The following is a 14,617-nucleotide window of genomic DNA, read 5'->3' on the forward strand; positions in this document are numbered from 1 at the left end:
ATACTGTGTAACAGACAACCTGAATCCAGTGCATCTTCCCATATAAACTTCCCAATTTAAAGGGAGTTTATAAAAAAAGATGGAGACTGACTTTTTACAGAGTCTGACAGTGATTAGATAAGAGGGAATGGTTTTGCACTAATAGAGGGGAGGTTTAAGTTAGAAGTTAGGAGGAAATTCCTTACTCAGAGGGTGGTGAGGCGCTGGAACAGGCTGCTCAGAGAGGTTGCTGATGTCCCATCCCTGGCAATGTCCCACCTCTGGAGATATTCAGGGCCAGACTGAATGGAGCTTTGGGCCATTTGATCTACACGGTGGCAACCCTATCCATGATAGGGGACCGGAACTATGCAGTCCTTAAGGTCCCCTCCAAGCCAAGCAATTCTATGATATCTAATGCATTTCTCAAAGAAAACAAGATTCCCCTTAGGTTCAAAACATGTAAGCTATTTCACATTTCATAGAAGTTAGTAGTATCCATCTTCCACAACATGTATGCAGCACTTGGATTAACTGGTTGCAGCATACAAATAGCCATAATCGAAGGCTGCTCTCACATCTGCACTCACTATAGTGAGTGAAGAAATAGAAATAGTTACTCACCCATTTTGTATGTGGCTTCCATCCTACAGCAGGCAAAAAAACTACAATTATTTTTTCTTTACAAAATATTGACTCAAAAAAGCAGAAGATAAGAACTGGAGATCAACATTTCAGACAAGAGCTGTAGGTAAGACTGCTGTGCTTGTGCCTTTGCACTGTGGGAGACAAGGGTTGAAAACCTATCTTTCCTAAAAAGAACTAAAGCTTATGCAAATCAGTTGTCTGTAAGTGTTACTAAAATACCTTTCACTCTTCACAACTGGATACGTTAGCACTAGAGTTTAACGAAAAGTCACACTTCCCCTTGCATTCTGAAGTCAAGTGGTGTATTTTTAACCTGTCAGAATCATTAAGCAACTCAAGCTACATGTTTGTTAACTCAAAAGGCCACCCACTCACCCAAAGGAGTCATAATAGCGATCACTAGGATCAAGCTGTGCTCAAGGACTGTGTAAAAACTAGAAACTACTTGAACAGTTCTAGTAGCAACCAGATAACATACATGCCCGCAAGAACTCTGTACACCAACAGCTTGAGAGTTTGTTCTCTTCCTTGCTCTATATGCAAGACCCCTCCATAAGAACCAACACTTAACCTTTCCATAAACAGGAACTAGTATTTTTTGACCACATTGAGAAGATGGTACCAGACACCATCAATGTTCTGATCATTTTAACTATTTATTCTGTATGCAATTACATCCTTCACGTAGGGTCATTAGTTTACTTTTGTGTGGTACAACGTAACCTGTGATTTTATGTATTAAACAGAGCATCTCTTGTGATACTTTCATAGCTCAGCAAGAAAGCAAAGGAAAGGTGGCTTTATACAGTTTTTCTATAGGTCTAAGACCTCAAAAGCATACAACATGCTTCTGATGTGAGTCAGATTTTTAACTGCATGATAGTGATACAAGCAATAGTGATACAATCCGGTAATTTGGATACATGTCAGCTTTTGTTCCTGAAAATACAGAGAAAATTTGAGGCTGATTTGGACTCTCTCCTTCCCTCTGACTCCAAAGAAATACACGTCAGCCTTAGCAACTGAAAGATATGATCCTAAAAGACAGCAAGACTCATTTCAGAGATAAAGCTACCTTTAGCAGCTATAACCTTCAGAGTAGGGCCAATCTGGTTCTGTACAACGGTGAATGGCACCACAGAGACCACAGATGGTTCACTGCACATCCTTGTTTCTTATTGTGGCTACAGAACCAATGTACCTGCCCATTTCTTTATAGGACTCCATGAATGTCAACCAAACAAACGCTTCCACCAGCATTACGGATAAGGAGTGAAGTTGTTAATTTACTACAGTGCTCCAGGGGGGAAAAAAAAAAAAAAAAAAAAAAAATCAAGATAAAATTTTGGAGTATTTGAAATTAAACTGCTTTAAAACTTCAAGAAGTTTAGAAGGGGTTTTTTTTTTTTAGCATTTGCCTAGCAAGACATTAAGAAACGATACATAAACGAAATTAATTGCCATTAGCTTTTTAACAGATAGGCCTTTCCATTTCAGTGGTTTAGATAGATGTTAGTTTAGCCAACTAGTTAAGCTTTAACAGAGAACAGGTGACGCTGAGTAACTATCAACACAGCTGACTGAACCAAAGGTGCCTTTTAGACATGAGTTTTCCCCATTTCAAAGGCAGGTAAGTTCTTGCTCCCCAGCCACCCTCCCCTTGTAACTTGAAGTAATTTGTACAACTGAGAAGTTGTAAATCACAATTTCTATTCTACTCAATAGAAAGATATGCCCATAAATTTCTAGAAGATGTCAGCACTGGAGAAAATCCTTCTATCACTGTGCACAAAATGCTTGAAGCACTGATATACATAGCCTATACAAACATCTGTTCCCACAGTAATCCAGCAATCCATACCTACCTCTGACAAAATCAAAAGCCTCAAGATGAGGTGTTAGAAATCATCTTTCATCTTCCTCTACTGTTTTAAGTCCTCAGCAGCATAACTACTGATTAAAGCCTTCTCATATCTTTATTATTCTCAGTAAAGATATATCTTCTCCTCACTGTATTAATGTTAGAGGCAATACCTCAATTACTGTTTGTACTAAGATAATATTACTCTATTGCTGGGCACTCCATTGCCCTTAATGCAATAACTTTCTGACATAAAACTATTACTTACAGTACTACACAGTCCTCATTATTGAGCTGTATTACATTAAGGATGAGAACAGCTTTATCCACCTGCTGCATTACAACTAGCTTATCTGAACGGTCTTTAAAACCATTTATTTCACTTAGATTATTTTCATCCTTGGAAGTATTCTAGACACCCCTAATTCTTCCCTCAAACAGCCTGGGATAAAACTGAGCCATGTATCTGCATGCTCATCACATTCACTCAGGCTAGCAACCCAATTTAAGGGGAAATTATCTTTACTGAGAGAAGATGATGCTCTGCATAACAGATGATGATCAGTCTTCGTACCAAAAGTTGACAAGACCAGTAGTAAAACAAAACATGAAGGAACTCAAAATGCCTGAAGGACATGGTGTATAATCAGCTATTGTCTCGAGTACGGAACAATTAATGACTAAATACACATTGTTCTCGTCTTTCCCATAAAATTCACAACTAAAACCCAGTTGTGTGCTCTTAAGAAGATAGCAGATTAAGCAGAAAAACAAAAAGCTATTACATTAAACATACTATCTTTTTCCAGACATTTGCAACCTTTACAACTGATCGAAGAACAAAATGTACAACTTGCTGAATTCTTATCTCTGCTGATATTCTGAGTTACCTGACATGTCATTGCAAATCCTACACTGATGTTTATAATTCTATACTGAGAAACTTATCTTGCTGGTAAAACCAATATACCATGCAAATGAAGGGCCATGAGCTCCTAACAACTTAACATGAAATGAAATGTAACCACATATCATTTAACACGATCATTTTTTCTGTTCCAGTGTTTCAAAATATCCAAGAACTAAAGACAAACAGCTAAAGTATCAGCACAAACCTGAAAAGCAAGTAGAGATGCAGTTTATGGTACAGATACCAGAAGTAACTGAAAAGATACCTTTCTCAAAACAAAGATTAATGCTCAATATGGTATTCAGTAACAAATGAGCAAGTGTTCATTGATGTTTGAAGCTTCTGTCAAGAAGAACTCCTATAACATCACAATATAGGGTACAGTGTATCATAAGCTGTGGCTGCCAACAGAAGAACCATGCAGAAAACTGAACATCTGGATTACAGTAAAAAAAGCTAGCAATAAAACACGGGTGCAAGGATTTAATCCCCATGAAGAATGAGCAAATATTTGCTTTGATAGGGAATGAAGAGCAAAGCATCCAAAGCGCCGCCATCTCAAGCTGCATTGCTGGTTAAAAGCTGCAAAAATGTGGGAGGGAAAAAGTATCAACATAACACTGAAGGAGTTAAGAACCTCGAAATCCAATTGTGCATTTAATTCCTCTATACGCTGACACCACTTGATGTTTTCTCTCAACCTGTAAAATCCACATTTTATTCTCCCAGCTGTAAAGGAAAGTAAAATTCTAATCCCAAATGGGAACGACCTGGCTAACCCTTTTGCTTGCACCTACCCTTCAACTTGGGAAATTATATGTCTTTAAGAAGTATTTACCTTAATCCAGGTACGTTTCATGCCTGCTGTTCTGACCCTGGAAGCCATTCAATGCCCTAATACTACTTTCCAAGTATTCCTCAAATGACACATTGTTTAGGAGACACCTTGAACATTTTCACTTGGCAAGTAAAAACAGAAAACATCCTTAAGTAGCATTCTGCACTGATAAAAAATGCAAAGCCATTGTATTGCTGTATCAAAGAGTGGGGTTACACGAAGTCAGTATTCCTCCCCATAGTCATAGCCTTACTTAAGACAGCTTTATGAAAGACCATAAAAGAAAGGTCTTGACTCAAACATAACTTTCAAAAACCTATCTCACTGAGATGCTAGTATTTTGCAAAGAGAAGGAAAAATCAAGAGGCTTGAAGGGACTGTAAATCACCTGTTCAGCTGCCAATCTTATATGAAGCAAAGCAGTTTTATGGGGACCAAAGTTGTTCCTGTTAGGAGGTTATAAAAGGTTTTCCATATTCCATTAGATTGCCAATCTAGATCCAGACTCCACAACAGATCTGCCACCACACTTTGTACTAGTAACACTACTCACTGTAATTTAAGACTGGTCCAATTCTAGTATCTTTAGAAGGAAATACTGAATTCACAGGGCAAGAGCTAGATGCCAACAGCAGTACTATTGGTGGAAAGCCCGCCACTGATCTTCCAGATAAATAATGCTTAACAAACATTGATGAAATAAAACATTTCATCCTACTCTAGAAAGGAAAGGACCTCGTGGCAGACAAGTCAAAGCTCTCTCTGCTGAGGTCACCTTGCTGTACACTGGAAGATCAGGGAATAACTAAACTACACCACGTTACTGCAACAGGTCAATTTAGGATTGGCAGTTAATGATCTGACAGGAAAAGTCACTTTGGTCTCTATGTCTCCAGAGTTTATATTCTAATGATCTACCTTGGATGGCAAAACAAAACAGAAAAAGAGTACTAATGCAGCCCAAGAAATGATGCTGTTTTCAACTGATCTAACAGGACTTCTCAGCACACTCAAAGTCACAATCATATCTACGCTGGCATATTCCCAAGCAATTCATGCCAGTTCCATTATCTATTTCCTTTGAGTAGTTTCACCTCACTCAGCACATTAGCAAGTAAACTTTATAACAAAATATAGCCACAGCTCAAGTTATATTACCCTCCTTCCACCCGTCATCCTCTGAAGTGGTAGATAAAGACTTCCTGAAAAAAATACTATTTCAGACATGCTAAAGAAACACAATTAACTGAAATCTATTAGAAAAGCCTACTTTGTATTCGACAACCACTCTCATTCAAACTAATGCACCAAAATAACTTACAGAGGCAGCTACAGGGAATATGTGCTGTTCCCACAGGGAAAGCTTTGCTCATTTCCCTAGTACTAATTTCAATAGACTCTTTCAATCCAACAGAAGCTGGAAATTTTATATAAGCTAATTTTTTCATCAATACTTACAGAAACATGTGAGCTCTAGCTTCATTACAGCTCACCAGTTCTGTTCCAAGCAAGGAAAATATCTGAGAAAATTTATTGTGCTCTGATATAAGGAATAAAGATTCAATACCAGAAATATTATTTATCGCTTAAGAGAATTTAAGACTTAATGCCTTGAGAAAACCTGTGCGTGACAGAAAATTTTTATTAGCTAGTTATAAAAGCAAATTACATGGGTTCCTCATTTCTCAGAGGATAAATACTGCAGTCGCTCTTAATTCCTACATCTATTACTAATCCAAAGTTTGAAAAACCAGCTCAAGTTCTAAATGATACTTAGTGTATTTGTCACCCCCATATCTTGAAGTAGAGAAGACCTAATTACCTCGTTTTCTTGTGGGAATTGAAGATAGGAAAGGAATTTACTTCAGTTCACACAGTATGGTGAAGCTAGCAGAGAACTTACTACAAGTGTTTCACACTTACACTCAAAATACTGCATTACCATTGCTCAGTGCTAATCCTCTGCCTTTAGATAACTGTCACAAACCTAACCTTTTCAACTCAATTCTACAGTTTACCTGTGGACGTTTTAAAACTGTTAGTCCATTTCTATATCTAATTTCCTCTCTGCCTGCAGTATAAGTTACTGCTTTCAGCCATATGCTTCCATCTTTTCACCAAGGTTTCAGGTGCTCACTTATGTAAGTATAAAATAATCAAGTCATTCAAAGTTGTTATCAGTGTGCCTGATGTTAGATTTTTTTGTTGTTGTTGTTGTTCTATTCTTGAACCTTACACTATTTGAAGCAGGTTCTCTCCTACTTTATGTACTGTGAAGGACCAACCCACGCAAGTATGCCTTGGCTTTCAAAATGTTAAGAACTCCTTTGAGATTTAAGTGCTGAGGCAATGTACTGTGTTCTGATAGGACTAAGACCTGCATGCTCTGGGAGAAAAAAAGGTGATAAGATATACTTTGCCAGAACTGTATTTCTTTAAGTTAACAGACCCATTAATTTCCTTGACTTGAAATAGCCTTCACTGAGTTAGTCATATAACAAAAAATGAATTAAATCTCAGACTCAATAACACTAATAGACTTGCATTACAAGTATGGGTTCACAGCGAGGCATGAAGGGAACAGAAATAGTGAAGAAGCCTGGCTTTCCCCTCGCCTCCAATCTCCTACCTTTACAAGGCATACAACAGACAGAGGAAGCAGCTCTATTTCTGCTTATATAGCACAAAGTTCCTACACAGCCCAATATTACACTTGTATTTATACAATTACCACAATACCAATATGCCCTACAAACTTGGTGAACACACAGCACGTACTCATGTTCAAGAAAGCTGACTTCACTAACAATAATTGTTAAGTATTTGGACTGCCAATTAGATCTTTACTGAAGACAAACCCCACTTTATCTGAAAAACTGATAAGGCAGCAAAAAAAATAACATCAAAGTAAGTGTTTTTACAAATCCTTGATGTTTTTAAACTCACAGTCAGATGACAACAATAAAATACTCCTCAAATTAAGGAAAATCGGCTACCAACAATGATACAGAGCTTATCTTCAACTTAGACTTCCAGTAAAGAAAAACAAAATCAGAGGTGATAAAATAAAGAAGATAGTAAGGCATTATGTTGCCAACACTGACAATCTTAGACAACAAAGAATAATCAAGGAAACGATTAGAGAAAGGGAGCTCCAGTATTTCCACAGAAGGACATGACTCAAAAACCAGTTCATTTAACTAGAAGACAGACTGAAAGCACTGGGAATATCTAGCCTGCTTTTTGAAATAAATTATTTAAAACAAAAAAGGTTCACAAATGAGCTCAGAGTGCTGGACACTAATTAAAACAGAACTATCCCATTCTGTGGTTCCATTTGGTTGATTTAGATCAAGTTCACTTTCTGGTTTAGATCTCTAGATCCCAAGGCCACCATGAACAACGCTGAGGTCTGCGAAAGATAACCAAGGAAAGACATCACATGCACTTATAACACTGAGCATAGCCAGTGAAAAATCTTGGAAAAATCCATGTGTTGAAAAAATACCATCCAGCATTCTTTCAGGCTACTCTGATGAACAGTAGCAATATCAAATGCACTAACAAACTAATTTTTTCACTCTGCACTTCAGCCACTACCATCTTCCACAAAGGACACTAATGCCATAAATCTCCCTTGAATTAAACATTAAAACATTCTAACAACAGATTCAATAACCAGCATCTTCCTAACAAAAGGATAAAGCTGACTTTGTTCAAAGAAATATGAACAGAAGCACTACAGGAGACTAGTATCCTCTAGTTTGTAATAGCTTTACTGTTTATCCTTAAAACAAAAAGGATTTATAGGTTTATATCAGCAAGAACTTCTGATTATCAATTCAGTATTAAAAGCAAGAAAAAGCTGGTTTGCAATCTCTGATGCTGGGATTCCAGGCTGTTAGAATCTCAGGTACAATTCTCAGCCAGACACCCAAGGGCACCAAGAAATGCAAAAAAATAAATATTGTAAATGCTACTCTCAAACAATTCTTAATTTGCCCTGTCAAGTCATACTTCCTACCACTTTATGCTGACTAAGACAAACAACACTGCTCTGAAGAAGTATCTCAAATCCTGGTAAGCAAATTGACTAAAGCACTTTTCCTCCTACCACTCTTCAGGGCAGAGAAGTTTGCAAGCTCACAGTATATCTGTGTATGTTTTTATGCATGCATGCCAGCTTTTTCAAACACATCAGACAGTTGGGTGAGAAGATCAAATATATTGTTTGGTAACTGTATTATCTCCTCTTCTGTTTTTTGAAGTGGACGTGAGAAAGAACCAAGCAAAATCCAGAGTCAAAACAGCTGCTTTAACAGATTGCTACTAATATAGGAAGTGAGAGAAGTCTTTAAATTGACCTGCAAAAGCCTCTATTGCTTAAGGAATGCCTTGTTGACTGGAAGGTCACTGAAAATAGATTAATTTGTTGTCAATCCCAGCATGCTTCAGATCAAACCTGAAAGCTGTTTTGTCCTACAAATCTGAAGACCTGAAATGAATTTACAGCAAATAAGCTTTATAAAAAGAATTTTACATTTCCACCATATTACCTGGACACCTACTAGTAAGTAATACACTGAGAGCAACACAGTACCAAAACACGCCAGCAAAAGTTTCTGCATATCTATGGACTGTCTAAACAAGTGATGAGGACATTATCTCCTGTGTACTTGGAGAGCTTTTTATATCTGTTCTGTCACAGAGCTGAAGTAAGCAGTTGGCAGCCTCAGTCATCACGCACAGCAACAATATAAACAGATGGAGACAGAAGGTCTTTCAAAGTGACAAACATAAGCACCGCCACTTTTCACAGCAATCAAAAGCATATTTACTCATGAGGCAGTTATCAGAATCAATTCAATATTTTCTGACTTCAGCAGCAGAATTATTAACATTTAAAAAGCTCAGAATGCTGCCCTCTGACACGCACTCTGACAAACTGAGGATGTGTTCCGCTTACTGAGGGTTTTTCTATAGCCTTTCACTTGTTATAATTAGGAAAATCTCACATGGACATTCTGCAAAACTAACTCTATTACCAGAAACAAAAAATAAGAACGATACCTTGTTTCAGATTTCCAGGACAAGTAAAAAGCATTCAGATTATTTCAATAATAAATTATTATTTTGCTCAGCTACCCTTATTTTTGTGGCTTAGAAAACAAGACTGTCACACCTCAGACTCACATTTTCCTAACTCCCTAATAACCTGAATCTGACAGGTTCCTACAAATACAATTAAAAGTTGCACTCTCTATAGTGCAATAGAGCAACAAAAAATCTTAGCATATATACATGAACAAGATGTTAGAGGTTAGTACTCAAGTTAGTAGTCATGAAAATAAAAAAAAACATGAAAAAAAATCAGACCAGTTGTGTCTAGGCATCTCACTAGTAACATTATGTATTGGAAGCTTTCAAATATAATCTAAGTCATCTACAAAACTCTTCTCCAACTTAACCACATTACAGAATGCACATTTCCAACCTCCAGCATGTAGATAACCAATTTCTGCAGCTTGCCTAGAGAATCACTGATGCCAGGTTGTTTTGTATCAAGGAGCCCATAAAAAAATCTGCCAGCCTGTTTTCCAGCACTGGTATAGCTAAACACAGCTGAAGCTATTATGAAGAATTAGCTTAGATACCTCAAACAGATGAAGAAATAAATAGTTCTTTACCAGAATTCAGGAGGTCGTGATCAACGGCACAGAGTCTAGTTGGAGCACTGGAACTAGTGGTGTTCTCCAAGGGTTAGTACTGGGTTTGGTCCTGTTCATCACCTTCATCAGGGACCTGGACGAAAGAATGGAGTCAACCTAGAGTAAGTTGACAGACAACACAAAGCTGTGAGGAGTAGCTGACAGACAAGTCTGTACCAGCCGTTCAGAAAGACTGGCAACAGATCTAAAGCCTCTAATGGCTTTTCACAGACTTCCAGCAATGGATCTTGAAGCCAGATGACAGTGCCACACTTCTCGCTTCATCCCTGTTATAGCAGGTTCTGGCTTTGTTTAAAAAAAAAAAAACACAAGAAACATGATACAAAGATTTAACTCTAAATGGTGGTGCAATTCATTCACAAATTGTGAATGAAAACTAAGCTTGGATCAGTAAAGCTTCCTTAGATATTTAAACCACGGCGTACCTTATGAAAATATAGGAGGGCTGCTCCAAAAGTAATGCCTCTTATGCTACTACGTTGCCCTACAGCATCAGAAGCAGATGCTGACGGTATAGCAGAAGAGGTTGAACCTTTCCATCAATATTCTCTTATGTTTTGTTGCCGTGTGACAGATGGCAGCAGAGGGCCAATCAGATTAGATGACATGTGACATGGAAGAGCACGTGGAGCAAATGGGCAGAAATCAACTCCTCCATGCAGAAGAAATTGCACCTGTTGACAACTACCAATGCCTGCTGAACACTTATACAGTCCAAACAGTGGACGTGAGCACAGTGAGGTGGTGGGTGGCACGTTTCAGTAGTGGGAACCAGCAATGTGGAAGACAAGCTATGTTCCAAAACCACCACACAGGTTTTTTTTTTTTTTTTTTTTTTTTTTACAAGCATGGCATACAAATGCTTCTTCATGCCTGGCAAAAATGCATAACTGATGGTGGAGACAATGTTGAAAAACAAATGTTTTTTTTTGCTGAGAACTTGATTCTGATAGATCCTGTTATTGTGCTCTTTGAATCTGCCGTAGTTTTCATGGAAAAAGGAGAAAGCATTAATGTCAGAGAAACCTACGTATGTAAAAAGGAGCACACACTTAAACAGCCTCCCCCAACTTTACTAAAGACATTGCTGGTACAAGATTTTCAAGTAGAGACATCTATGCATTCTACATTTTCTTTAACATGAAAGTTAAAATCATTGTCAAGGTAGAAAACAATTTGTAAAGCTAGACAATGCCTTAAGATCTGCAAAACAATTATTAGATTGTTGTTTGATAGTATTGCAACATACTTTGCCACAATATGCAATGTAATTCCAATGTGAGACCTCAAACACACGGTCTACTGACCCTATATTTTACAGACACGCACAACGTTTCAAACAAAAGGAATATGACTGCAGTTTGTACTCCTGACAGATCCACGTCCTCCTGTTCTACCAGTAGCTATCATTCAACCCATCACACATCTCAGAGACTGAGCAGTTTTCCTTCAGGCTACATGATAGCCTCAACTCTCGCAGAGGAACTGTGCCAAGTTCTGTGCTTATCTAGTCTTACTGAGACACCACACTGCTTCCACACCCAATGATCTTAATGGCACTTGCATAAAATAACGTTTCAAATTCGTTTCCAGAAGACCCCAGAATACTTTAAACAACATAAATTTGTTTTCAACACATTACTGTATCCACAATACTGTCTGTGGTTTTATGCACATATCCCAAATGCAACTTGTATGTATGGCACTGTTTTATGTTCCTCATGAGAGATCCACCTGTGTGCGTATTATTGCAACATTACCAGTGCTGTACGGCATGTCCAAAAGAAGGAAGCATTTGCTGTAATTTCTGATGAAATAAGTTAGGGATACAAAATTATTGATACAGGGAATTAAATGAGGAACAAGACTTCGTTTCAACTTCAAGAGATGCTTCATTACCCCACTGGACTACAGCCTTAATTTCACAAAACAATTTTTAGAATCACTAGAAAAAAGTTATTAGATATGCAAACAAACAATATTTGGATTTTATTGCATAATTAATTTATTTGATAAAAAAAGCATGAGGAATACTGAACACTTCATGTGTTAAGGCCGAATATTCAAAGCTTGCTGACACAACTCTAATTCCAACTGCAGAGCATTTCAAACTGCATTTCTGTTACCAGAAGGTTTCTCAGTTTAGCACACAAAAGGATTAGTTCTCAGCTCAAATGCAGAATGAACATTGCCCAATGGATGCTCATACTGAAAATTCAGAACTGAAGGCAATGCTGGCTTTACTCTGGATACCAAATGACTCAGCCAAAAGAAGGAGTGAAGTCGCTAAGCCTTGCACAGAGTCCTCGTTTCCACTTTGTGTTCTCTCACCTGCTTTGGTGAGCCAATAAGGAAGGCAACTGGAATGCTAACTAGTAGTAGCTATTCTAACTTGAGATAATGCAATTCATCCTAGGGACATTTTAGCTCAAAAAAATACTGACAGAAAACACCGTGCCGAACCTTACTGACCTCTCAGCTTTTTATTTGCACTTATAAAATAGCTACTAACGATGCTAGACATAGGAAAGGGATTACCTTGGTCAGCTGTAGATTTTCAAATAGTTAACCACATAATATTCTGGTAGTAAGGCAGAAAGGATTGAATATCAGACTCGGATTTGATTTTATCCAACAGGCTTTAAAATCTGACATGTAAGATTTGACTCTGTTTGCTTTGAAACTATTACACCTTAAAATTGCATTTCCTCACAGAGGCACAATACAATTGTTTTTTATTGTATGCATAGCCAGAAAGTAATCAAGTAGTACACAGAGATGTTTCAGAAGCTTGGATAAGTTACATCAGCTTGTTCATCTCCTGCATCGCACATTTTTAGTAACAACTTCAGCAATCTTTCACACAGAATGTTAAATGACTCCACTACAAAGTCTGATTGACACCCAGTGCCAACGCATAGAAGTGTTATCTTAAGAACATAAATATACTAGACATGTGTGTATGCACATTTCCATGTATGAAGAAAGGTACGTGTATATAAGACCAATATTTAACAGGAAACTGAAAGTTAGTGAAACCCTTGGATGTCGAGACAAAATAAAGGTTACCTTAGAAACCAGCCGGTTTTCCTTAACACCGCTACTCAAAGACGAACCTCCTGACGGCACGCTATGAAAAAGAAGATGCTGTTAACCTCTGGTTATTACAACCACCACTTCCACACCTGACAGCTTTTTATTAACCTCCCTAACCAGCTTACCTCTGACTGCCCACTTATGATTTGGCAACACGGGATGGCACGCGTAATTTCTGGCTGCTTTTTGACTCCCACCTCCGCAGATGATTAGAAGCACTAAGGCGGGGAGAAGCTACTCATTCTCACGCAGCTCAACGAGCACACAGGACGGCAGCGATGCCGGCGCTCCAAACGCAGCAGCACGGGCACAGCTCAGCGCCCCGCCGCCGTCACACGCGGCGCCACCGCTCCGCTCACAGCCCCACCAGCGCTGCTCACGCGGACGTCGCCGCTACCGCTACTCTCGCCACGAGAACGCAGTCAACCGCCAAACCAGCGGAGCCGCAAGGCGCCGTTACGCGCAGCAGAAACCGAGCGCGGGCCTGCGCTAAAAGCGGCAGCGAGGCGGAGCCCGCGCACGCGCGCACCCCGTGCCGGGAAGGAAGGGCCGCGGGGGCGCGCAGCGCTCCCCCCGCGTCCCGCCTGGGGCGGGGCGGTGGCGCGGCGCGCATGCGCAGCGCGGAGGCTGTTCCTGCCTCTCCGTACTCCCCCCAAGTTTCCCCCCCCCCTCCCCACCCCGAGGCCGTTTAAAGGCGGCGGCGGCGGCGCCCCGCGCCTATTGTGGAGCGGCGGCCGCAGCGGCACCGCCACGCGTCGTCCCTGCGCGCCCAGCGGAAGCGCCGGCGCCATGTACCGCTACCTGGGGGAGCAGCTGGCCGCCCGTCTGGCCGGCAGCGCCGTGCTGGCGGGCGCGGAGCCGGGCGGGCCGGCGGCGGCGGCGGCCGGGGGTGCGGCGGCGGCGTGGGGCGGGGGTCGCTGCCCGCGGCGGCACTACTGCGAAGCGGCCAACAAGGAGGACGACCCCAACTTCTTCAAGATGGTGGAGGGCTTCTTCGACCGCGGCGCCAGCATCGTGGAGGATAAGCTGGTGGAGGGGCTGCGCACCCGCGAGAGCATGGAGGAGCGGCGGCACCGCGTCCGCGGCATCCTGCGCATCATCAAGCCCTGCAACCACGTGCTCAGCGTCTCCTTCCCCATCAAGCGCGACAACGGCGAGTGGGAAGTGATCGAGGGCTACCGGGCGCAGCACAGCCAGCACCGCACCCCTTGCAAGGGAGGTGAGAGCCGAGCCGCGCCGCCCCGCGCGGCGCCCCGGGCTGCCTCGGAACGCCCCGTGCTGAGGCCGGGGGGACGGGGGAGGGGGACGCGGCGGCGGGCCCGGCCGGGGCGGCGGTTAGCGGCGGGGCTGCGCGGCCCGTTAGCGAGAGCAGCGCCCCTTCCTTGCGGCGCGGCCGGCCCTGCTGACGCGGCTCCCCGTCCCGCAGCAACCCGCGGCGGTGGCTGGCCGGCCTGCCCGGCCGCGCTCGCTGTAATTCTCTGTCAAACACCGGCGGCTGTCGCGCTGCTGAGCTGCCGCTGCCTACGTTACGTTTGTTTGCCGCTGCCGTTCGCGCA

General features: G+C 41.2%; 2 protein-coding genes across 6 annotated transcripts in view; one reads left to right on the forward strand and one right to left on the reverse strand.

The window, feature by feature from the left end:
* The window catches only part of SHLD2 (shieldin complex subunit 2), a 35,137-nt gene extending 21,519 nt beyond the window's left edge, over window positions 1-13,618 (reverse strand). For 2 of the 5 annotated variants that reach the window (XM_031602466.2, XM_090144785.1), the window contains exons 1-3: window positions 13,187-13,618; window positions 13,035-13,095; window positions 9,924-10,038 (exon numbers count right to left, since the gene is read on the reverse strand). The gene's annotated coding sequence lies outside the window, so the exon portion shown is untranslated. Of the gene's footprint in view, window positions 1-9,923; window positions 10,062-13,034; window positions 13,096-13,186 lie in introns of all 5 variants that reach the window. The other 3 variants (XM_031602464.2, XM_031602468.2, XM_031602465.2) reach the window with 2 other exon arrangements.
* Window positions 13,619-13,725: 107 nt separating this feature from the next.
* Window positions 13,726-14,617, forward strand: part of GLUD1 (glutamate dehydrogenase 1) — a 30,475-nt gene continuing 29,583 nt past the window's right edge. Inside the window, exon 1 of the mRNA XM_031602463.2 lies at window positions 13,726-14,280. Coding sequence (XP_031458323.2) covers window positions 13,851-14,280 — 430 coding nt within the window. The 5' untranslated portion in view covers window positions 13,726-13,850. The remainder of the gene's footprint in view (window positions 14,281-14,617) is intronic.

The sequence above is a fragment of the Phasianus colchicus genome, chromosome 8 (genome assembly GCF_987193195.1).
Source record: "Phasianus colchicus chromosome 8, bPhaCol1.hap1.1, whole genome shotgun sequence".
NCBI classification, from domain to species: domain Eukaryota; kingdom Metazoa; phylum Chordata; class Aves; order Galliformes; family Phasianidae; genus Phasianus; species Phasianus colchicus.